At 48.0% G+C, this 25,910-nt stretch overlaps 1 protein-coding gene across 1 annotated transcript in view; it reads left to right on the top strand.

Moving 5' to 3' along the window:
* Positions 1 to 25,910, top strand: part of RNF145 (ring finger protein 145) — a 57,800-nt gene that overhangs the window by 15,071 nt on the left and 16,819 nt on the right. Inside the window, exons 3-6 of the mRNA XM_056107965.1 lie at positions 2,007 to 2,115; positions 6,954 to 7,045; positions 16,752 to 16,987; positions 21,259 to 21,434. Of these exons, the coding sequence (XP_055963940.1) occupies positions 2,007 to 2,115; positions 6,954 to 7,045; positions 16,752 to 16,987; positions 21,259 to 21,434 (613 nt within the window). The remainder of the gene's footprint in view (positions 1 to 2,006; positions 2,116 to 6,953; positions 7,046 to 16,751; positions 16,988 to 21,258; positions 21,435 to 25,910) is intronic.

Here is a 25,910-nt window from a genome sequence, read left to right as displayed (position 1 = left end):
AAAGAGAGAAGAATTTCTTTTTTTCAGGCATTAAATTTCCATTGGTTTTTTTTGTTTGTTTCTTTGTTTTTTAGTTTTGTTTGGTTTTGAAGCCACACCGGGCGGTACTCAGGCTTCACTCCTGGCAGGGCTCAGGGGACCATTTGGGAGGCCAGGGGTCAGCTGTGCGCAAGGCAAGTGCCCCATCCGCCGTGCTATCACTCCAGCTCCATCTGTTGCCCTTGTTTATTTGAGAACTAAGAAAACAGAGGGAAATATTAATAGAAATCCATGCCACCGAGCCCTAGCACTCTTTTCTTTTTTGCTTTTGGGTCACACCTGGCGATGCACAGGGGTTCCTCCTGGCTCTGCACTCAGGAATTATTCCTGGTGGTGTTCAGGGCGGTGTTCAGGGGACCATATGGGATGCTGGGGATTGAACCCAGGTCAGCTTCCTGCAAAGCAAGTACCCTATCTGCTGTGCTATCGCTCTAGCCCCGCCCAGGACCCTTGGCGCCCCCCCCCCCCGTCCCACCATGCTGTGCTGGGGGTGAGCAGGGTGTTGGTGCTCACTGAGTTCTCTTAGCGTGGAAGGGAACGGAGTTTGTAGAGGGGAAAGGGGGAAACATGGCCGAGAGAACTGCCACTGCAGGCAGTCAGTGGCATGTGAGCAAGCCAATAGGCGCCCAAGAAGAGGAAGAAGCAGTGTGAGGCGGCTGGCTGGCTGCCTGCCGGAGGCGGGGGGAGGGAGCTTGTGCATCCTGGGTCACAGTGTCCTTGTCGGGAATAGTGGTGGCGGAGGAGCTGGGCTTGAGGAGAACCAGTGAGGTGACTCCCAGGGACTGAAACAGGTGGTGTGTAAAAGTAACAACTCCAAAAGACAGGAAAATGCTTTGTTTTATTAAAAAAATTTTTTTTGGCTTCTAGTAGTATTGATAGGTTTCTCCTGGACATAATCCCAACACCACACCTGTCACCAGTGTACCTTCCTCCCTCCCATACGGATTCCACCCCCTGCCCCTCTCACCCTTTGACTCAATCCTGTGGATCATTTCCCCCGATATGTTGCCTTTGGATCTGTGTTGCTCCCTCACCTGCGTGTCTTTAAGCCCCACGAATGAGAGAGCTCGTTCTGTGTCTGTTCCTCTCCTTCAGACTGATCTCCCTCAGCATGGTACCTTCCAGTTCCATTCCTGTCGCTTCCAGTGGTGTGATTTTTGTTGCTTTTTAGAGCTGCATAGTATTCCATCGTATACCACTGCTGTTGATCAGGTCATCTGTAGTCGGGTTGTTTCTGTACCTTGGCTGTTGTACCAAGTGCGATGATGAACACAGGCGTGCATGTAATGTATGACTTTAATATTAAGGTGTTCTTGTTGTTTCGAAGATTGATGGCAAAAAGTGGTATTGCCAGGTCATATAGGAGTTCTGTTCTTATTTTTTGAGAAATCTCCGCCTTGCTTTCTACAGAGGTTGAACTAGATGGCATGCCCACCAACCGTGGATGAGGATCCCTGCCTCACCACCAGCGCTGGCTCTCTCCATATTTTTTGATAATGTGCCATGAGGTGTGAGATGGCAGCTCATTGTGTCAGTTTGCGTTTCTCTAATTATGAGTGATGAGCACTTTTGCAGATTCCTGTTGGCCAGCTGTATGTAACCTGCACTTCCGTGGGGGAAGTGTCTATTCATCTCCTAACCCCATTTATGGATGGGGTTGTTGGATTTTTTTGTTTTGTTTTGTTTTTGGTTAAGTCAAGCAAGTGCTTTATAGATTTTGAATATCAACAACCCTTTATCAGAAGTATTGTGTCCCAATACTTTCTCCCATCCAGGCGGGTTAAGACGGGAAAATGCTTTACATTTTCAACAACAACAAAAACGTAGACCGTGACTTCACTTCCAGGTAAAATGGCCTCAGCAGTTTCGAAACCCAGTTGGAAAGCGATTTCCTTCTAGCTGTTTTCCTCGGCGCAGTTACCTGGAGACTAAGCCAGAGTCGTGTTTTCCTCTCTGTCTGACTGCAGGTTACATCCTGAGCGTCGTCCTGCTCACCCTGCCCAGGCAGCACCTGGTCCAGCTCTACCTGTATTTTTTGACTGCCCTGCTCCTGTATGCTGGACATCAAATCTCCAGGTAAGAACGTGACCCCCGGTTTCTAAATGTGTGACCGAGTGGACAGTTCTCTTTGCCAGTAAGATGCTCGTCACGCCTTGTGTTCACAAACCGAGAGGTTTGTGGTAGGAAGGTGGCCCACAGGTAAGGCATGCGCCTTATTGTGTGGGAGACCTGGCCTCAGTCGCCAGTGCTGCAAAATAGGCAAGTAACCCCGAAAGAAACTTGGTTTCTTGTCTTGTCTCTCTCTCTCTTTTTTTTCTTTTTTGGGCCAGACCTAAGTGATGCTCTAGAGCTTATTCCTACCTCTGCCCTGGGGGCCTAGAGGTGGTGCTGGAGTTTCCAACTGGGCACCTTAATCTCTGTAATTTCCAGCCCCTTGATAGATTTGTCGCCTAAATTGCATGATCATATATTGGACTACTAACTGGAGATGATGCCTCAGAAAGTTAACATTTTCTGAGAAGTTTCGTTAGGCAAAATTCAAATTTAAGGTAAGAAAACCCCCTAAAAATGGAGCTTTAAAAAAGAATAAGGTAGGGGCTGGGGAGATAGTCCAGTGGGTAAGGCACTTGGTTTTTTTTTTTTTTTTTCTTTTGGGACCATACCTGAGTGGTACCCAGAGCTTACTCCGGCCTTGCCTTGGATGCAGGCAACTGGGTTTGATCCCTGGCACCCTATATGGTCCCTGGAGCCTGCCGGGAGTATAGAGACAGGAGTAAGCCCTGGGCACAGATGAGCATGGCCCCAGAACAAAGACACAGGCACGGTACAAGAACAGATGAAAGCAAACTAAGAAATAATACAAAACAGCTAACAAATGCCCCAATAAGAAATTCTTGAATGATATTTGCTGAGTTTATGATACATACTTATTTCTTTCATAGCTTTTTTTTTTTTTTTTTTTTTTTTGCTTCTTTGGGTCACACCCGGCAATGCACAGGAGTTACTCCTGGTTCATACACTCAGGAATCACTCCTGGCGGTGCTCGGAGGACCATATGGGATGCTGGGAATTGAACCTGGGTTGGCTGTGTGCAAGGCAAACCCCCTCCCCGCTGTGCTATTGCTCTAGCCCCAGCATTTTTTTTTTTAAGGTTTTTCAAGATAAGTTATTGGTGAGAATATTTTAAAGTTTGTGGTTTAAGATAACTTCTTTAACTTTCTGCCTTCCAGCTGCCCAGGGTGTGATTAAATTCCTGGGTGGCGGAATGCAGTTCCCCTCTGTGGTCACGTCACCGGACGTCATCTGCCTGTGTGTTTGTGCAGAGTTTCCACCCCTGCCCTGTGGGACTGAACCTTTCTGTGATGTGGGAGCTGCTCGTGAGTGGTGACATCCTGGGTCTCTGTGCCAGGAGCACCCACCCCTCTGAGCTGTGACAACTAAAAATGTCTCCAGACATGGCAGAATGTCCCCTCCTCCCGAGGGTAAAGTCATCCTGGATTGACAACCGCTGCCTTCAAGTCTGTCCTCTTGAGAACTGGCTCTCTCTTTTCAGTAGGAAGAGACTATCAGTGCATTACTTATTAGAAATGGCCCTGACCGGGGCCCGCGTGCCCTGGTATGGCGGGGAGGGTACTTGCCCTCCACGCGGCCACCCATGGCATCTCCTCCGAGCACTGCCAGGAGTAATTTTCTGACTGCAGAGCCAGGAGTGACTCCTGAGCATCTCCAGGTGTGGCCTTAAAAACAACAGCAACAGAAGAAATAGTTCTGATCATTTAGACCTGAACTAAAACATTTTTTTTTTTTACTTAACACGTGTGGCTATTGTGTTACGTATAACCTAGCCACTCTTACTGCTGTGCCTCCATTTAAAAAAAATTAATCACGTAACAAATTGCTAAATTGCCTTTGAAGCTTAGTCATTGATTGTTTATTTGTCTTTTTGGGTCACAGCCTGGCCATGCTCAGGGGTGACTCCTGGCTCTGCTCTCAGGGATCACTCCTGGAGGCGCTTGGGGGACCCTGTGGGATGCGAGGGATTGAACCTGAGTTGGCCGTGTGCAAGGCAAATGCCCTCCCCGCTGGACTATTGTTCTGGCCCTTCAGTCATTGATTTTTTTAAAACATTTTCATGGATTTTATTTTATTTTTTGCTTTTTGGGTCACACCCGGCAATGCTCAGGGGTTACTCCTGGCTCTGCACTCAGGAATTACTCCTGGCGGTGCTCGGGGGACCCTATGGGATGCTGGGAATCAAACCCAGGTCGGCTGCGTGCAAGGCTAATGTCCTTCCAGCCCCAGTCATTGATTTTTTTAATTGACCCCCCAAACCTCCTGTTCTTGAAAACTTTTTCATTTCACTTCTAAATTTTTGAGTTTTGGCACATCTTGTTTGGTTATGTAAGGGTCATTTCAGGTTTGGCTATGTTATGCTAAAGGAATTCAGTTTGATTGCTTAATAGGGAAGTAATTTCATGGAAAAATAAATATATCCACATGAGTTGGGTTTAGAAATTCTTAAAATGTTCAGTCTTTAGGGTAATTTGTAAAGCAATCAAAAGTTGAAATAAAATACAATTTTCTTAGCTTTGATGCCAAATGAACTCAAGATCACCTGTTTCTTGGTGTTTACTGAACTTTACTGATGATTCTTTTGTGTTTTTCTGCTTTTATGCCAAAAGTTTTATTTGCTCAGGTGTAAAGACTTTCAGATTACTTTAATTTTCTATCTTAATCTTGTTAAGTGAATTACATTTAAAAAAATATTTGATTTGATTTCCTTTGTTTCAGAATTGGTGTGTAGCTTACAGATTTAATCTAATTCTGGTAATTAGAGTTCCTGGAGGCCGACTTTTTAAACTGTAGGTTGTGACCCTTCTTTAATGGAGTCATGGAACTGTGGCATTTAAAATTAAAAATAAAAACTGAAAAATGAAAATTTAAAAACAATTTTAAAAGAAAATTCTTCTGAATATTTTATTTTAAAATAAATTGCTTCATGATCTATTGCCAGTACATGTTTGATTTGTAGACCTACTTTTTCTATGTATATCTGGGGCTGTGTGAAATTTTCTGAGCCAGAAAGTGTCATGAGTTGAAAGAGTTTCACGTAGTTTGCCCTATAGAGCTGACAAAGATTGTTTTCTCTTTTCCTTTTTTTTTTTTTTGGTAGAAGGCAAGGTAGGGGAGGGTTGGATTCTACCTGGAGGTGCTCAGGGCTGACTCCTGGCAGTGGTCAGGGAACTGCATATGCAGTGCCTGGGACTAACCAGGAGTTGGCAGTAAGGAAGGAAGGCAATTGTCTTCCTCCTGAACCATCTTCATAGAGACAGCTTTTTTTGGGGGGTGGTGGTGGAGTTTTACACCCTGGGCTGGAGCAATAGCATAGCGGGTAGGGCATTTGCCTTGCACACGGCCGACCTGAGTTTGATTCCTCCACCCCTCTTGGAGAGCCCCGCAAGCTACTGAGAGTATTCCGCCCACATGGCAAAGCCTGGCAAGCTACCCGTGACGTATTCAATATGCCAAAACCAGTAACAACAAGTCTCACAATGGAGATGTTTCTGGTGCCCACTCGAGCAAATCGATGAACAATGGGAGGACAGTGCTACAGTGGGTTACACCCAGCGATGCACGGGGATTACTCCTAGCTCTACACTCAGGAGTTTACTCCTGGCGGTGCTCGGGAGACCCTGTGGGATGCCGGGAATCGAACACGGGTTAGACGCCCTCCCCACTGTACTATCGCTCCAAGCCCCGACAGAGACAGCTTTAAAGGGTTATTCTGCTATAAATGTGTGATTTTGTTTTCGCTTTTTAACTTTGTGATTTTCCTCTTACCCGACGAAGTGTAATTTGGGGACAGAACCTTGGGGAGAGTAAGATGGGAGGATGGTGGAAAGAGAGCCCCAGAGAGAGAGAGCCCTCCCTGGTGTGCTTTGCTTGGGTCGTGCCAGGAGGAAGCAGGGCTCAGTGATGGTGCTCTGGGGGCTTTTTCCCTTTTTTATGGTCATCAGTGGCATTATCAGGTCCCGGGAAGCCAGAAGAGGCTGCCCCAGGACCTTTGGTTGTCTCTGCTCAGCTCCACATCAGTGAATCCTGTTTCCGGAGCATGCAGGAGGGCGGTGTGGACTGACCCTGGCTGTAGCTTTGTTTGGTTTCGACTTTGGAGCTGCCGCCAGTGAGTGAGGGTTGGCGGGTGTTTGTGGCTCTGTGCTCAGTGCCCCTCTGGGACAAACTGGCATTGACCCCATCCAGATAGGCGCCTTAACCCCTTACTCTCAGCCCTCCCTGAATTTGTGGTGTTTTTTTTTTTTGATTCTGTTGCTGATTTTATTTCTATGACCATTATATTTTTAACCATCCCTAATCAGCTCTTTGTTACTATTATTATTTTTTGTTTTGTTTTGTTTTTTTGGGTCACACCTGACAATGCTCAGGGGTGACTCCTGGAATTCTTCTGCACTCAGGAATTAGTCCTGGTGGTGCTCGGAGAACCGTACGGTATACTGGGGATTCAACCCAGGTTAGCTGCGTGCAGTACAAACGCCCTACCCACTGGACTATTGCTCCAGCCCAATCAACTCTTTTTTTAAAAAAAAAAAATCCCAGACCTTAGTTTTATCTCCCTAGCACTTTCTCTAGAAATCTTAGTTCTGTTACCAGCGACTTCTGCGTCATCATTTTTATTTTGTCTGTTCATCAACTTTTATGTCCTTATATTTCCCACACCGGTGGAATCATTGATACTACTGAATTTATCATTTTCTTTCTTTTTTTTTTTTTAATCACATCTTGTGAGGTGGAGAGACGTTAGTAACATTATTTTTTTCCTAAGTTCTTGGGCTCTCTCTTCTCTCCGGTATGCGCTTGGGTCGTATTTAATCCATGGCTGTGTCATTCTCCTTATTTAGGGACTATGTCCGGAGTGAACTGGAGTCCGCCTATGAAGGACCAATGTACTTAGAACCTCTCTCCATGAATCGCTTTACCACGGCCTTAATAGGTGAGTAGTCGCCAAGGATATCCGCACCAAAAAATTATTAATAAAGCTCCCGAGTTATTCATGTGACTCCTTCCAAATGCAGCCATTTGTAGATGCTTTATTTTTTCAGTCTCTGTATTTGCTTTCCTGTATCCGTGTTTCTTACATATTTTTATTTTTAATTTATTTTTGCTGGTGTGTGCGTGCGTGCATGTGCGTGTGTGTGTGTGTGTTTGGGGGCAGAGGCAAGGATGATACTCCACCAGGCAGTGCTCAGGCTATTCCCGGCTCTGTCCTTGGGGGTTGTGTGGGGAACTGTGTCGTCCTGGGGCTGAAACTAGGGCCTCCTGCATGCATGAGTATATTCAGCTTGTGGAGCTCTTTGGCCCATGTTTTTGGGTTAGTGGGGTTTTTTTTTTGGCTTTTTGGGGCACTCCTGGTGTGCTGCTTAGGGATTACTTCTGGCTCTGCACTCAGGAATTACTCCTGTTAATCTTGGCAATGCTCGGAGGACTCTATAGGATGTCGGGGATCAAACCCGGGTCAGCCACGTGCAAGGCAAACATCCTCCCTGCTGTATTAACACTTCATGGCTCCATGTTTTCAATTGTATTATGTGTGACATATTGTTTCTTAGCTATTTTTTGGGGGGAGAGGGAAGCATTTTAAGTATCTAGGGAGAGTAAAGTTTGTTACTATCTTGTTAGATAAAAATGAGAATTGTGGGGCTGGAGCGATAGTACAGTGGGGAGGGCGTTTGCCTTACACGTGGCTGACCCGGCTTCGATTCCCAGCATCCCATAGGGTCCCCCGAGCACCGCCAGGAGTAATTTCTGAGTGCATGAGCCAGGAGTAACCCCTGTGCATAGCCGGGTGATCCAAAAAGCCAAAAAAAAAAAAAAAAAAAAAGGAAAAAATAGAATTGTACAGCGGGGGAGGACGCTTTCCTTGTGTGCGTGCGGCTGACCGGGTATTGTCCCAGGAGCCCCGCCAGGAGTGGTCCTCGAGCACAGAGCCAGGAGTCAGCCCCGAGCACCTCAGGGCAGGGCCTGAAAAACAACAACAGCAACAAGAAAGAGAAGAATAATACCGTCTCACAGCTCTCTGCAGTTGCTGGAGACCTTCACCCTACAGTCAGATGTTTCCAGAATTTTGCCAGGAAGGAACAGCTCGAACTTGAGGTCGCAGGGCCCTGGTCAGGTAGCCGAATGCCTGCCTGCTGGCCACACTGTGGGGAGAGGCCAGGGTGAGGCCCCAGGCCCCGCCCGGGAGAGGCGCAGAACCCCTTGCCTGGGTGAATCGCGGGGAGGTTACAGGGAGATGGGGCGCCTGGAGCCAGAAGGAGGCCCCCTGAGAAGCAGCTGCATCTCTCTGAAACGGCCGCCGCCCAGCCTTCACTCCGCACTGCTCGTGCAGAGTCTACAGCTGCAGACGCCCCAGCTAGCCACAAGTGGCTGTTGCACACGTGAAATGTGGAAACGCACATGCAGACGGGTTATAAATAGACACGGCACCCGCTTCTAAGAGTGCAGCGGGCCGGGGGTGGGGGTGGGGATGGTGTGCAGACCTCATGCTGACTTCTTAATCTAGGTCAGAGGCTCCTGTGAAAATATTTGTGATCGAGTAGGTAGGTTCAACAAACGAGAGTGCTCACTTGTTGCTCCCGCGACGTTTGTAAGAATGAGGCTACCAGAAAGTTTAAAAACCCACGTATATGATGCATTAAATGTCGTCTCAGGTGACGTTCTGTTCAGGAGTGGGCTTGGCTGCAAGTCCCCTGATGGTAGGGTGGAAGTGTAGGGACTGTGCTGTGTGTGTGCAGAGGAGAGTTTGGACTTGGAGGCGTTTCTTAGGCCTCGAACACGAGGGTCCTTCGAAAGGATCAGAGGACCCCCAGAAGGAGAGGGGTGCCTCAAACCCCAGCAGCTGAGGGGAGAACCGAGCACAGGCACTAGAGGGGTCATCGGGGGCAGTCTCGGGAGAAGGCCAGCAAGTGCCTGGAGGAAGGAGGCCCCTTCCCTCTGCTGTGCAGAGCCGGCTGTTGGGTCAGCAGCTGCTCCAGGCAGTTTGCTGCTCCCTCCCCGAGACTTACCTAAAGGCAGGAGAATATTTACTTTTCCCCAGTAGATTTGGAAGGTAGTCAGAGACCAGGAGAATGTTGCTTCCTGGGGTCGGGGAGATGACTTGGAAAGGCTGGAAGAGGCCGAGCTCCTGCCCATCCTGGATCAGCACTGCTGGGTCTGGTTCTGGTGGTGGTCCCTCAGCACTGCAGGGGAGCACCCTCGCCACAGGACAAAAAAAAATTAGAAATAAAAAGAATGCAGCTCTATGAGAGTATCTTCTCTGAGTAGGTGTGTTCAGTAATAAGTAGGTGTAGTTAACATTTTACGAAGACATTTGCTAGCTTAGAAAGATTATAATCTGTCCTCTTTTCTCCTGTGATGGATGCAGTTTAGTTTTGGGGTCACACCTGGCTGTGCTCAGCGTTTACTCCTGACTCTGTGCCCCGGGGATCAGTCCTGATGGGCTTAGGAGATCATGGTGGGGTGCCAAGGATCGAATCTGTCAACCGTGTTCAAGCCAAGCACCCTGGCCACTATATTATCTCTCTGGCCCCGAGGATGCAATTTAGTATAAATCTGAAACCAATCCTTTTATTTTTTCATTCATTTATTTATTTTGCATTTTGGGGTTATACTCCGCGATGTTCAGGGGTTGCTCCTGGCTCTGCACTCAGGAATTACTCCTGGCGGTGCTCAGGGGACCCTATGGGATACCAGGGATGAAACCTGGGTCGGCCCCATGCAAAGCAAACACCCTGCCCGCTGTGCTGTTGCTCTGCCCCACGGATTCTTTTCATTTTCTATCAGCTATTATCATTGTCTGCTCAGCTAAACCCAACTAGAAGGACATTTAAAATTCATAAGCTAATAGGTCGCATGCTTTCTCTCAACCTTGATTTTAAAGTCACTTGCCTCTCATTTTTTTTCCATTTCACTAGTGAACTTTTAAAAGAAATAATTTGGCCCAAGACTTCATTTCTAAGAAGGGCAAGCTTCTCAGAGATGTTTCCGAGAGTGAAATCCAGAGAGCGCAGAAGTGATTTTGGTGTATTCGGAATCTTCCCCTTGGAAGGGGCTTCTTGAAATAACAACTTCCTGTTCTTGAGATTCAACCAGCAGACAGTGCCCATCTTCTTCCCTTCACCTAACCAGGGGGAAGGCTCTTCTCTGAAAGAGAGTTATGGCTCATGAGTCATATTTTTTTCTGCGAAAGGAGATAATGAGGCCTGTAACCCCAGAGCTCAGCCCTGACTGCATTTGGCATAGATCAGGGGGATTTTCAGAGCCAGGGGGAAGTTGACATCATGCAGAACAAGGAAATTGAGACAGCAGAGCCGAGAGTGCAGTGAAAGTCAGAAGAACACGCCCTCCTCATTCCTGGTACGAAAGCATTTCCTCCTAGAGCTTTCTTTCAGAAGCGAGAAAAAGTGGTTATAGCAGGAGTCCAGGGAACAAGCAATCAGAGTCCTTTAACCAAATTCCCTAGGAACCCCCACCCCACCCCTACCCATTGTTCCAGCTTCCAACCCCTGATGGACTTTTGGGCCCTTGTGGGAAGTGCTCTGGACTTAAGGACACAGTGAACTCAGCCAAAAAATAAACTTCTAAAAAAACGAAACTTCTGGTTCCTCCCTTTCAGTCTCCCCTTTACAGTTTAGAAAGCTGACTCCCAGGCCTCTTCCCCAAAGTGAAGTCAAGTCTCAGAGGTGGAGTGCAAGACTAGGAAACTAGTCTGAACGCCCCCCTCCCCACCCCATCCCCTTGTTTCTGCATCCATGATTGCAGGTGATGTACTTTGCCATCATGGGGGTTCATTGGGAGTTAGGCTCTAGATGGTCGGCTTCTTCCGATTTCTGGGAAGAAGCATTCTGGTTTTCTTTAAAGCAAAGAAACCTGTATTGGGGGCTGGAGCAATAGCACAGTGGGTAGGGCGTTTGCCTTGCATGCAGCCGACCTGGGTTTGATTCCCAGCATTCCATAGGGTCCCCTCAGCACCGCCAGGGGTAATTCCTGAGCGCATGAGCCAGGAGTAACCCCTGTGCATTGCCGGGTGTGACCCCAAAAGCAAAAAAAAAAAAAGAAAAGAAACCTGTATTTTTCAAAGTCCAGATGTGGCACTGCGGACTGGAGCGATTGTACAGTGGGGAGGGCGCTTGTTTATTTTTATTTATTTATTTACTTATTTATTTTGCTTTTTGGGTCACACCCGGTGATGCTCAGGGTTTACTTCTGGCTTTGCACTCAGGAATCACTCCTGGCAATGCTCGGGGGACCATATGGGGTGCTGAGAATGCAAACCGGGTCGTCTGCGTGCAGGGCAAACGCCCTCCCCACTGTGCTATCGCTCCAGCCCCAGGGGGTGTTTATCTTGCGCAAGGCCAGCCTGGGTTCGATCCCTGGTATCCTGTGTGTTCTCCTGAGCTCTTCCAGGAGTGATCCCCCAGTGCAGAGCCGGGAGGCTGCTCTGAACACCACCAGTTATGGCCCCAAAGCAAGAACAGCAGCAAAAAAAATTAAAAAAGTGGCATTCCTTTGTGCTGAGCTCAACCTTCCCTCCACACTGCTTCCCCGATCACCTTCTGGGTCAGGATTTGTGCCGCTCGGCCAACGACGCTCTCCTCCCTTTCCGGAAAGCCCGTCAGTTTCAGGTTTCTCCTATATGCCTTTACAAAAAAAAATCTTTTTAAAATTATTATTATTATTTTAATTAAAACCACCATGCTGAAATTTTAATTTATTTAAAAAAATTTTTTATACATGCCATTTTTATTCTCTGCCATTTCATTTCACTTCCTGAGGGTACCCAGATTGACCTTTGAATCTTTTTATTGTGCCGTTTTTGTTGTTCAGTTGTTTGTTTGTTTATTCTCCAGGTGTTTGCTTTCATTGGCTACTTTGTTGATAGGGACCATCTTTTTATTTTATTTATTTAATTTCGCTTTTTGGGTCAACCTGGCGATGCACAGAGCTTACTCCTGGCTCTGCACTCGGGAATTACTCCTGGTGGTGCTCAGGGGACCCTATGGGATACTGGGAATTGAACCCGGGTTGGTCGTGTGCAAGGCAAACACTCTACCTGCTGTGCCATCGCTCCAGCCCCTCTCTCTTTTTTTTAAATGATAACATTATTTATCTTTTTGATGTTCTTGTAAATTTTTTTCCCTTTTTGGGTCACATCCAGTGATGCTCAGGGATTACTCCTGGCTCTGCACTCAGGAATTACTCCTAGCGGTGCTTGGGGGACCCGATGGGATGCTGGGGATCAAACCCAGGTCGGCCGCGTGCAAGGCAAACGCCTTCCCCGCTGTACTCTCGCTCCAGCCCTCAATGCTCTTAACAGTTTCTTCAAGCCTTTTGTGGTTGCAGCCTCCGTTTTCTCTGAGGTCTCCAACTACCTGTTTTGTTCCTTTTCTTGCCCGGGACAAGAGCGTTTCTCAAGAGTCACTGCACCAGAGTCACGGATGATAGCAGATAAGGAGTGACGGCTCCCATGCCACTTGAAGCCATTTAAGCCACTGTAGCACTGTCCTCCCGTTGTTCATCAATGTGCTCGAGTGGGCCCAGTAACGTCTCCATTATGAGACTTGTTTGGCACATCGAATACATCACAGGGAGCTTCCCCGGCTCTGCCGTGTGAGCGGGATATTCTTGGTAGCTTGCCGGGCTCTCCGAGAAGGGCAGAGGAATCAAACCCGGGTTGGCCGGGTCTGCCGCGTGCAAACGCCCTACTTGCTGGGCTATCACTCCAGTCCCCGTTTAAGCCGGGTTTTGGCTTAAATACCTTAATACCTGGGGGAGTGGCTATGTCTTATGTCTAAGGTGGTGATTGTTCTCTTTCGGGCTAAGCCATCTAGTGAATTTCCATGGTGCACAGTTGGGAGAGCTGCTGGCCTTTGTGGGGAAGCCCCAAGTGTGATTCTGGGTAGTTTTTCCCACTTGCATGGGCCAGTTTCCCCGAAAGAAGCATCTCTCAGTCCTCAGAGAGAGAGAGTGGGAGGAGAGGCAAGAACCATAAGGCTTCAGTGTTCGGAGATGTCATCTTGCAGGGGCAGACTTTAGTTAGAGCAAATTTTTTTTCGGGGCAGATTTTAATTTTTTTGTTGGTTTGGTTTTGGGGGTTACATCTGACAGTGCTCAGGGATCACTTCCTGGGGACTCAGGGGGACCTGATGGAATCCAGAGAATGGAACCCGGCTGGGCTGCGAGCAAGGCAGATGCACTCCCTGCCGTGCTGTCTCCCCCACCCCCAGCGCAGACTTGAATTCGAATCCTGTTCACTTGGACGGACAGCTCAACGGACGCTACCCGGGGCTGTGCCTCCTTGCTTGGGAGTCTGTCCCCTCCGTGCCCAGCACAAGCCTTGGCCAGAACTGCCTGGCCACTGAGCGACCACATCCCTCACCAGCTTCTTCTTTTCCCTTTGAAAAAAATCACAGGGCCCTGCCTCTTTTATCTCTTCATGCATTTCCCTTTTTGTTGCAGATTTTTCTTTTTCTTTTTTTTTTTAAATGCCTTTATGAGAAGCCTTTTATGTTATTTGAATAGCATTTCTTTATTTTGGGGTCCTGCCTGGTGGTGTGCAGGGCTCACTCCTGGGCCCGTGGGAGACCATGTGAGGGACCCCCCCCCACCTCCCAAGGGGCTGCTACATGCAAAGCAGTGTGTTCTGGCTTCTCTGAGACATCTCCTTGTCGCCTGAGTACCCCCGCTTACAAGGCTAAAATGAATACTTTGTCAGAGAAATTATTAGGAGCATGTGTGACTTAATAGTCATTGTTAATAACTGGTCAACCTTTTCGTGGGGGGGAGGGGGTAGGTCACTCCCAGTGGTGCCCATGGTAACTCCTGGCGCTGCACTCGGATCACTCCTGGGTTTGCTCTGGGACTCCATGGGGGTGCCGGAGATTGAACCCAGTTTGGGCACATGCAAGGCAAGGGCCTTCCCCATGGTACTATCTCTCCCGCCCAAATGTTCAACTTCGCGTAAAATTAATGTCCCTTGTGACCATATGGGATTCCTCTGTGGATACAGCACAAAGGGAAACCCCACAGACCTGCTTCACCCTTTAGTGACAAGGAGGAAGAGAATTTGACAGAATGATGCTTAATCTGAAAGATAAAATGATTTTCAGAAATTTTCAAAAAATTCCAGAAGGCGCTTTCAAGCGGAGGCTGTGCTGGGCAGTGAAATGGGGCAGTGTCCCTCTTTGGCCAGAGAGCCACTGGGGAGAATTGGCAGGTGCCGTATGAAAATGCAAGTTCAGGAAGGATTCCGAAGCACGCTGAAGTGGCATTTCAGATTTATGAGAAAACAATTGGGCGCTTTCAGTGAGTAGTTCTGGGACATCTACCTACACCAGGAAGCTTAGCTCTTTTATCCCCAAGCAAATTCCAAGTGTATTATTGTTGACCGTATAGGTGCTTACTTACCTGTATTGGAAAGGGAGAGGCACCTTGGCACCAAAGGGTAGGAACCATTTATGGAAAAGGTAGGTTTAAGTAGTTAAAGCAAATGAGAGAGAAAAAAGTTACTAAAAATATTCAGACCAGGGGCTGGAGAGATAGTACAGCGGGTAGGGCATTTGCCTCGCATGCGGCCAACCCAGGTTCTATCCCCGGCATCCCATAGGGTCCCCCATGCACTGCTAGGAGTAATTCCTGAGTACAGAATCAGGAGTTAGCTCTGAGCATCGCTGGGTGTGACCCAAAAGGCAAAACAAAACAAACAAAAAGTATTCAGACCAGTAATACTCTGGGGAAATATAAAAAAAAAATATGGCAACATATTCTGACTCGGTATCTGCTTTCAGGAATTGTACATTAAAAAAATGAGAAAACATGCTCCTAGAAGTTTATTCAAGGATGTTGTAAACATACAAGCTTATTCATAGAATGCATTTTCAATTACAGAATACTTGAAAGCTGCCAGATGCTAATATTTTGACAGATGCATGCAGGGTAACATTTCATACATCTTAGAGGGAAGAAAGAGCTGCAGTGTAAGCTGGATGGAGTGGAATGTGGCTTAGTATATACACCGTAAACTCCCTTATTTAAAAAAATAGAAATATTTGTGTCTGTGGGACTGGAGTGATAGTACAGCGGGTAAGGCACTTTCCTTGCACATGGTTTGATCCCCGACATCCCATAGTCCCCCGAGCACTGCCAGGAGTAATTGCTTAGTGCAGAGACAGGAATAAGCCCTGAGCACCATGTGGGCATGGCCCCACAACCAAACAGAATAAAACAGTAGTATCTTTTCCCATGCCTCAGTCACATCTACAAAGGTAATGGTAGAAATAACTTCCCCCGAGCACTTACTGGGTTGTAGAAACAGTGCCAAACCTTTATATGCGGTTCTTAATATAACAGCACTACTTTTGGGAGATAGAATTGGAAGTGCTTAAATTTCTTCCTATTTCTTCCTTACCCTGTGTTGGTTAACCCCTGTGTGAAGAACAAGTGATTTAAACTTTTCGGAGTTTTTTTTTTTCTTTTTGGGTCACACCTGGCAATGCACAGGAGTTACTCTTGGTTCATGCACTCAGGAATTACTCCTGGCGGTGCTCGGGGGAACCCTGTGGGATGCTGGGAATTGAACCCGGGTCGGCTGTGTGCAAGGCAAACGCCCTACCCGCTTTGCTATTGCTCTGGCCCCCTTCAGATTTTTTTTTAATGGGACAAAGGCCCCTCTTGTTAAGGCCCATGCTCTAACACCTAGCTTCATCGTTGGTCAACTTTGCAGTGTGTGTGTGTGTCTGTGTGTGTCCATCCTTGGTCAACTTTGCAGTGTGTGTGTGTGTGGTCATCCTTGGTCGACTTTGCTATGTGTGTGTGTTTGTGTCTGTGTGTTGCGGGGTCATCCTTGGTCAACTTTGCAGTGTGTGTGTTTGTTTGTGGTTATCCTTGGTCATCTTTGTAGTGTGTGTGTGTCTGTGTCTGTGTCTGTATGTTGTGTGGTCATCCTTGGCCATTTTTGCACTGTCTGTGTGTCTATATGTTGGTCAGCTTTGCAGAGTGTGTGTGTATATGTGTGTGTGTGTGTGGCTATCCTTGGTCAACTTTGCAGTGTGTGTGTGTGTTATATGTGTGTGTGTGTGTGTGTTTGAGCCACACACAGCATCAGGGATCACTCCTGGTGGCGCTGGAGGACCATATGGGATGCTGGGGATCGAACCCTGGGTCAGCCACGTGCAAGGCAGGCGCCCTCCCCGCTGTCCTGTGGCCCTGGCCCCCTCAGCTTTTCATGGGAACCTCCTTTATTGAGTCACTCCCAAAGGCTGGCCCGGTCCTGTTAAAGACCCAAACGCTTACAGCCACTCTTGCCCCGACTTGACCTCGGACAACAAGTGCCTCTTGAGTTTTGTGCTTCTGGCTGTGCTGTTCAGAACCTACTAGGACTTTCATCAGCGGAATCCTCAGTGTCTTGTGACAGAACCAGGGCGCCGTTGACTTAGCTATTTGTTGAAAACCCTCTTGCCGTCAGACATGTCACCTGGGTTGGAGACCGGCCTTGTTTCCCGGTTACATTCATAGGGAGCCGGTGCCCACGGGCCACAGAGCGTGTGAGTCGTGTGAAAGCCTGGGTGCCACGCGTCCCTGGAGAGACCCCCCCACCATGGGGGCATGAGTGACGTGCCTTCCCCTCCCCTCTCCCATTTCAGGGCAGCTGGTGGTCTGCACCCTGTGCTCCTGCGTCATGAAGACCAAACAGATCTGGCTCTTCTCTGCACACATGCTCCCTCTGCTCGCCCGGCTCTGCCTGGTTCCCCTGGAGACCATCGTCATCATCAACAAGTTCGCCATGATCTTCACCGGGTTGGAAGTTCTCTATTTCCTGGGGTCCAATCTCCTGGTCCCGTACAACCTTGCCAAGTCCGCCTACAGAGAACTGGTCCAGGTACGAGCAGCAGGCCAGCTTTGACAATGAATGATCCCCTTTTACGGTCTCACCTTTGGGGGGAGGGTCACACCCCGGGGAACCCACTCAGAATAGCCACCATTTTCATCCCACTCAGGAATGTTCTCCGACTCTTTTTAATCTGCAGGTCTGCCTCGAGGCAGTGAAGCACAGTGGTTCTGTGGACCTGGGCTGTTGCTTGTTGGCTCTGGTGCCGACCTGGGCAGAGAGCTTCTCTGGGCAACCGACCACCCCCTGGGGGCACAAGCTTTGCCCCCCAAACAACAAAAGTCATGCTTTTTGGTCTAGTGGGGCCGGTGCTAACGGTTGTCCATACTTTGCAGGGCAGCCAGGGACAGGCAGACTATATTCAGGCCGAGTTAGCTGTCAAAACCAAGACAGAAATAGCAAACGAATAGCTTGAGGTCAAATCTTGTTTGTTTGTTTGTTTGTTTTGTCCCCCCCTCCCCCATCCTCATTATAGTCCTATTTGCCTGAAGTTTCTTCTTTTGTTTGTCCAACTTGTTTATTGAGGAGTCCAAGTTCTGGGGTATAATATGAAGGATTTGGCTTAGGGAGCCCCTGAGCTGATCTCACCAGTATATAACTCACCTGCTGCCTCCCCGCCTTTGTCTCTAGCCTCTGCTTCGAAGTGGGCACTGGTAGTGGACCTAAGCCTGCTTTGATTGACTTGATAAGGCGCCAGTAGGTCTTTAAACTCAGGTCTTCAGGTTTTTAAAGTAGGTCTTTAAACTGAGGTGGGTTTTTTTTTTTTAAAAACAAAGTGTTCAGAAACAAAGTGTTGCAAACCACAGTACCCAGAAAGGGGTGGGGGGGAGGGAGAGGAGATGGAGCACCAGAGAGGCAGGGCGTGGGGGTGATGGGAGGGAACCTGTGGACACTGGTGCTGGGAAATGTACACTGGTTGCAGGGATGGGTGTTGGATCTTTGTGTCACTGAATCCCAATCATGAACCGCTTTGTAAGGGTCTATCTCAGGGATTCAATAAAAAAACAAAACAAAACTGCATTCTCATACCTCTTGGCTGTGTTTGTACTTAAAGGTACAGGAAGCTTGCAAACTGACTGAAAAAAAAATCTGAAGCATTAATTTTGTTGTTCTGGGGGCAGTACTTGTGCCCCAAAGGGTTGGTAGGTTGCCCAGAGAAGCTTGCCTAAATTCTTCTGTCTGCATCTTACACCACGATTAACTTGGGAGATTTGCTTTGCAAAGACGACGGCTCTGAAAGAAGCTATTTTAGGCTCTGAAAGAAGCTATTTATTAGGGGAAGGGTCTGCAGTAAGAACATTTCATTCAGTTGATTTTTTAATTTTTATTTATTTTAAGATCTTATGATTGAGTCACTGTGAGATAGATCCTTCCAGAGCTGTTCATGGTTAGGTTTCAGACTACAGGGTTTCAACACCCATCCCTCTACCAGGGTACATTTCCCAGCACCAGTGTCCCCAGGTTCCTTCCCATCACCCCCAACCCCACCACCTCCTGTCTGCCTCTATGGCAGGCATTTTCTCTCTCTCTCTCTCTCTCTCCCCCTCTCTCCCCCCCCTCTCCTCCTCCCCTCCCCTCCCCTCCCCTCCCCTCTCCTCTCCTCTCCTCTCCTCTCCTCTCCTCTCCTCCTCTTTCTCTTCTCCTCTCCTCTCCTCTCTCTCTCCTCTCTCCTCCTCTCCTCCCCTCTCCTCTCTCTCTCTCTCCTCTCTCCTCTCTCCTCTCTCCTCTCCTCTCCTCTCCTCTCTCTCTCTCTCTCTCTCTCTCTCTCTCTCTCTCTCTCTCTCCTCTCTCATTGTGGTTTGCCATACAGATAATGAAAGGTTACCAGGAATAACCCTTTACCTACTTTGAACACTCAGATCTTGTCCAGCGTGATCATTCCCAGCTATTATTGTCATCCTGGTCCCTTCTCCTTCTCCATCTTACCTACCGTCCGCCCCCCACACACACCTGTGGTTGGTTTCCTCAGTTTTACCCCCCCCCCCCCCTTCATGTGGTGAAGGAGATCCTCATTCATTATAAATCGGAGCTATTCCATAGCTTTGAATTGAAAACTGAGTGTTTCCTTAATCACCACAAGGACAAAAGGCTCCATCTCGGCAGTGTCACACGCGCCCTTCTGCCTGTGGAAAGGTGCTTGCGTCACCGGGTGTGACAGTCGCAGATGAATCACAGGTTCTGAATTTCCTGACCTGGAAAGAGTCAGATGCACAAGCAGTGGAGATGCCCTAGCTTGGTCGGGGTCTCCTCGCGTTCTGCTCCTTCAGCGGGAAGCGGGAAAAGCCTCCCCTGGCCCCGGTTAGTTTGCTGCGAGCCATCACCTTGCAGCTAGTCGGGCAGTTGCCCCTTCCTTTCTGTTCTCTAGCTGGGCAAAGACAGAGGTGAATCACAGCAAGGCTTCAAGAAAAGCATATGGTTTAGTGAGGAGAATTTTAGAATGAATTCTGTGTATTTTGTTTTCATTTTTATTATATATATGTATATGTATTTCTTTTTGAATTCACACCCAGTGATGCTCAGGGGTTAAGTCCTGGCTCTACACTCAGGGATCACTCCTGGCAGTACTTGGGGGACCATATGGGATGCCGGGGATTGAACCCGACCCGGCTGCATACAAGGCAAACGTCCTTCCCACTGTACTATCACTCTGGCCCAAGGATTTTATTTTATTTTATTTTTGGTTTTGGGGCCACGCTTGGTGATGCTTAGCACTGGTGACTCAGGAATTAATCCTGGGAACTATAAGGGTGCTGCATGCAGGGCAAGCGCCCTTCCCACTGTACTATCTCTCCAGCCTCAAATTTTGTGTATTTTAATGTAACATTTATTCACTATTTGCAGTCTACCCCTATATAGGTACCGATTGACAGCTAGATGGCTGTGCAAGTCCTGTGCTTGCTAGAAGGTCTTCCCAGCTGATTGGGAGATTCTGGTACTACTTTGAGAGATTCCAGTGAGACCTGTGACCTGTTCAGGGAAGACTGGATTAGCTTGGCTACCCTGGACCCTGGCTGAGTAAATCCAGAAATTTGGTTCCAGCGGGAGTTGGGTTAGGAGGATCGACTCTTCCTAATTGATTATAAAGATTGTTTTATAAACCACAAGACTAACATCTTGACTTATTAGAACAGTGAGCTTTTTCTGGTCTCCTTTTTCCTGGCGTTAACACGCCTGCTAGGACTATAAATTGAGAAATGTTGCTTGACATAATTCACATGTAAGGAGCAGTGTGGATTTATTAATTTGGGCAAAAAAGGCTTGCTGACTGACTGTCTTTGCTTCTGCCTTGGACGTTCCCGACTAACCCCTGACTAGTGTTTCCTTCTAATACTCCCCCACTGCCACAGGCATTGCTGCTTCTCTGGATTGTTTTGTTTTGTGCTTTGCGCCACAGGCAGTGATGCCCAGGAGATACTCCGGGCTCTGAACTCAGGGATCACTCCTGGCAGGCTCAGGACACTCTGTGCGATGTCAGGGATCAAACCTGGGTCGGCCCCATGCAAGGCAAACACTCTTCACTGTCCTATCACTCTGGACCCCATTTATGATTAGACTGAGTTTATGGAGTCTCCTCAAATTGCTTGTGAGGTAGTTTAATTCTGATGGTCATTTTTTTGTTTGTTTGTTTTTGGGTTACTCCTGGCTCTGCATTCAGAATCACTCCTGGTGGTGCTCGGGGAACCCTATGGGATGTTAGGGATCGAACCCGGGTCGGCCACGTGCAAGGCAAACGCCCTCCCCACTGTACTATTGCTCCAGCCCAGGCGGTGATTTTTTAAATCTTGATCATCTTTCCCTTGAACTCTAAGGACAGTTCAGAGTTGCTATTGGGCGAGCATGTGTCAGTCATAACATACAATTCGTGGATTGTCTTTTTAAGAACATGCATGGGGCTGGAGCGATAGCACAGCAGGTAGGGCATTTGCGGCCAACCTGGGTTCGATTCCCAGCATCCCATATGGTCCCCCAAGCACCGCCAGGAGTAATTTGTAATTCCTGAGTGCATGAGCCAGGAGTAACCCCTGTGCAACGCCAGGTGTGACCCAAAAAGCAAAAAAAAAAAAAGAATGTGCTGTGTGTTAGCTACAGTCTATAGGATTTCTAGAATTAACGTGAAAGGAATTTTGCACAGGCGGGTGGCAATAGTTTAAAAAAAAAAAGCTATTTAATTTCTCCTCCTGTATTTGAAGCTTTTGTGTTCAGTAACGTCCATGGAGGTGATAACAAGATGCTGTCCCCTGTCTCCCCTTCCCCCCGCTTAGGTGGTGGAGGTCTACGGCCTTCTGGCCTTGGGGATGTCCCTGTGGAATCAGCTGGTGGTCCCGGTCCTCTTCATGGTCTTCTGGCTCGTCTTGTTCGCGCTGCAGATCTATTCCTATTTCAGCACTCGGGACCAGCCCGCCTCCCGCGAGCGGCTGCTTTTCCTTTTCCTGACCAGGTAAGTGCCGACGGCACGGGATCCTGTGCCAGCCGCCCGAGGAGGAGAAGACATGGGCCTGGGGGTAGGGAATCGTGCAGATCTTACCCCTCCTGAAGTCCAGGACTGCAGGGTTTATAGTTTCTGTTTGTCTTTGGGCCACAGCTGGCAGTGCTCAGGGTGGACTCCTGGCTCTCTGTGCTCAGGACGTGCCCCCCTGGCAGACTGGGGGTAGTTGGGGGGGGTGCGGATCCAACCCAGCTCTGCCTTGTGCCAACATCCTACCCACTGCGCTCAGGCTCTGGGATATGATTGTTGTATAGGAGTTTGGACTTAGGACAAGATTTTCAGGGCCTGAGTGATAGTACAGCGGGGAGAGCGTCTATCCCGCACGTGGCCGACCCGGGTTCGATCCCCAACATCCCATAGGATCCCCCGAGCACTGCCAGGAGTGATTCCTGAGTGCAGAGCCAGGAGGAACCCCTGAGCATCACCAGGTGTGACCCAAAAAAGCCCCCCCCCCCAAAAAAAAAGAAAGAATTTTCATTCAGTGGCTGCTAGGGCCAGGCTATGCCAGGAGGTGCTCATTAACACGGAGGGGGTTGCGGGGTGGAGGGGAGGGGCGTATCTGCCTGAAGTCTGTACCAACAGGCAGCCGATGACTCGTGCCATCTTGTTAAGTTATGGGGTCAGTAAGAGAAAAGTAGGCTGTAAAAAAAAAAAAACATCGTTTGTGGCGTGTTCGATGCGTGCTGCTCACACCGTTGAACACTTGGCCTCACGTGTCATCTTTACAGCCTTCATATGAGATTCCACTCTGCCGATGGTCACCGGCTTCCAGTCGAGGCCGTATTGTAGCGAGGGCTGTTGCCCCGGGTGAAATGCAGACCCCACCCGCCCACAGACCTGTGATGGAAGCACTTCCACTTTGCCCACTTGTTGTGTTAAGCCCCGGATTGTGTTAAGCGGCGAGACGGACAGGAACGCTAACTCGATAATGCAAAAGCGGAAGAAGTTTTATTCCAAGTATACTGGGGTCAGCTGTCTCACCCACAGAGTGGTCTCTTGGTAGCGACCCCGACTTCAGGCAGCAAACGGTTTATAGAGGGCTTGATGACATAAGCAGTCCATGCCTTATTGTTTCAGGAAAGAATCTTACTTAGTTCCCAAACAAAGGTGTGTCTAGGGTAAAGTGGTTAGGCAACAATTAAATAATTTCTAGTATCAGTACCAATTTTATGATTACATAGACTTCTGGTTCTCTTAGGGTTAACAAAAAGCAAGATTCTGGGGCATTGTGCGAATGGATTAATTGAGCCCACTTGCTGAACCGGGGAACTTTCCCAGTTGGGTTCAGGTTGGCTTGTTATACATTGTTTCATTGCTGGGAAACTGAAACTGTTTCAGTTCCCAGAAGTTAACCTGAGGCCTTGCTGGACTCTGGCTTGCTCTGAGTCTCATAGTTGTTGATATTTTGCTTCATCTCCAGGGAGAGCCAGTCCAGTAACTGATGGAGGGCTCCATCCTCGAACCCTGCTCTCTGTCCAGCCTAGCGGAGTTCTCCGACCTGGATGTTCAGGTGTCAGTGTTAGAAAGATGTGTCTGGGACCATGAGAGCCCATTCCGAGTATGCTCCATTCACCGTAGTTCTTTTCCCAGGCTGAGCCAGAACCACCTCCAGCCTTCAGAATCCAGTGCTTGGTTATAACCTCCTTATTCCTGGGCTCGTCGTCCTCATCACCTCAGGAATCAGGAGCGAGGGGCTGGAGAGGTCGCACACGCTCAGGTTCCTTGCAGCAGGCCTGGCTTGGCGCTACATGATATAGCCTTGGATGTCCCTGTGTGCCACTGGGGGGTGGGGGGGGGGCTGAGATAATCCAGTGCCTGAGTCCAGCCCTGACTGGAAGGAGACCCCGACATCCTGAACACTGCTCTGGAAGCCTTCACTGCCCACCCCCTTAAAAATATCAAGGGGGGCTGGAGTGATAGCACAGCAGGGAGGGCATTTGCCTTGCATGCAGCTAACCCGGGTTTGATCCCCAGCATCCCATATGGTCCCTCAAGCACCACCAGGAGTAATTCCTGAGTGCAGAGCCAGGAGTAACCCCTGTACATCGCCGGGTGTGACCCCCCCCCAAAAAAAAAAAAACCAACTAGACAGTAACTCACTGTGCTTTAATAGGATAAAATTTTGGGGGAAATTTTTAAAGAAAAAAGAAAAACATTGAAGAGGTCTTATCGTGGGCAGGGCTCCTCTGTCACGTTCCCTGAACTGGGGAGGATGTGGTAGGCTGGGGCTGGGTGCATCTGCCATCCTCAGCACCCCAGGCATCCTGAGCCCCTCCGTGGAGGGCCCCCAAATTAAAGAAAGCCGAGAAAACTGTCTTGTTTCCTCTCCTTGGGAGAGCATTGTATTTGTTAGGTTAAAGACATTCCACAGGAGGTGACTCTGGGACAAGTTTGGGGCGCTTGGGGGGTGGGGTGGGGTGGGCCATCATTTTGTACATCAGTTCATAAACTTGCACACCATCATTACCCTGTTATTTAAACGGTAAAGGAAAAGGAACGGGGCAAAATGACACACAGTATAATACCTGGGGGGGAAAAAAATAAAGGTCACAGAGGACAGTGGCTATTTAATAATGACAGGGAAAAAAACCCATTAGTGTTGAGTCAGGTTTTGTGGTTTCTGAAAACAATCCGATGAACGCGCAATCACGTGATCTCCAGTTCAAAAGCATTTTAATCTCCAGCTCATTATAGAAGCTCCATTTCATGGCTGTTTTTTTTTATCTGCTTATGATGGGATTTTATGTAGGATTTTAAATTGAGGGGCTGAAGAGGTAGCCCCGGAGGGTAAGGCACTTGCTTCGCATGTGGTCAGGCCTGTTTCGCCACCCTCAAGTCCCCCACCCCCCACCCAGCACCGTGTGGGATCATTTCTGGACACAGAGCCTGTACTAAGGAGCTCTTGAGTACCCCCAGGTGTAGGTCTAATGGCTTCCTTACAAAAAAGGAATTAACTAACTTCCTTCATGGATACCAGGTTATCCTTTAAAAAAAAAAAGTTAAAGATGAAACTCCGCCCTCCCCCAAAGAAGAGTGATGCAATCCTGAGTTTGGATAATGGCCCAGTCATAAGGCCTATGGCTGTCATGCTGTCAAAAACACAAAACAGTTGTACCACAGTGAAATAGGCCGGTGGTAAAGCCTGTTGGACACATTTGGAAAAATAAGACGTGAGAATTTCGGTGAGGTTTGGATACCTTGCCAACATAACTTTCTGCAGACACCCTTTTTCTACCGAGGATGGAGAGCCCCTTGTCAAGATAAGAGTGTTTCCCTTTGTTTTCAGCAGGGAAGCTCCCTGCATTTTGTTGTTTCTGTAAGTTCGGGGGTGTTCTCTGGCCCCGTGGCCTTGTGCCCGCAGTTCTGTGTTTCCTCAACTTGTTTCCTGAAAAAAGAAAATGATTGCAGGTCTCTCCCAGAACCTGCTGAGCCAACCCACCAGGCAACCAGCAATAAAACAGCCCACCTAACTAGACTGGGAAAAAAAGGGGCATTTTTTTCAGCCAAAAAAAAAAAAAAACGAACCCGCTATTAGTCAAGTGTCGCATTGAATGGCAAGGGGGAAGGGAAAGTTTATAATTTTCCTAAACTCTCTCACTTCCTCAAAGCAGCACTGAGAATTTTTGTTTGCTGTAGTATATGCTCTTTGGGGTTTTAGTTTTGTTATTTTGGCGGGGGGAGTGGGGTAAGGTGGATACCTGGTGGTGCTCAGGGCTTGCTCCTGGCTCTGTGCTCAGGGATCACTCCTGTCAGGCTTGGGGGAACACATGGGGTGGTGGGTGGGCAGTCAGCCCATGCAAGTTACCCGCTCTACTGTCTCTCCAGCCCAATCTATACTCTTTTGCAAATTAGCACCGCATTCTTTTTTTTTTTTTTATAATGCAGGAGTACTGCAATTTATTCAGCCATTAATTAAGCTGATTGAATTGGGCATGAGCTCCACAGCACCACAGTCCTTTCTAAAAAGAAAAGCTACGCACTTCTTGAAGACGTCATAAACCATGCTTAGTGTGTAAAAGATTTCTCTGAATCTGAAGATAGAGAAATTTGACCCTTCAGTAAAACGTTGAGTTTTCCAGTGAAAATGAAGTGAAATTTTCAGTATTCTCAACCCATGATTTCAGAATGTTATATGTTACTAGACAACTTAAAAAGACACTTTTTTGTTGTATGCAAAATTATATACATATATGTGCAGAAATAAACATTTCAGAAATCAGATATGTATGATTGTACAAAATTATCAATCTCCATCATTGGTAAGATACTTGTTTTTTTTTTTACCCCCAAATAATCCACGATGTTGTAATAATTCACATGAGAAAAGTAAAGGTGAGGTGTCTTCGTCTGAAAACAAATTTGCAAAGTATTATATATAGGGGAGGATAAGAAAGCTGAGAAGCTTTAGTTAGGCAAAGGCAGACAGTA

The sequence above is a fragment of the Sorex fumeus genome, unplaced genomic scaffold (genome assembly GCF_029834395.1).
Source record: "Sorex fumeus unplaced genomic scaffold, SorFum_2.1 ptg000187l, whole genome shotgun sequence".
Lineage (NCBI taxonomy): Eukaryota > Metazoa > Chordata > Mammalia > Eulipotyphla > Soricidae > Sorex > Sorex fumeus.
This window is presented reverse-complemented; position numbering and strand designations above follow the sequence as displayed.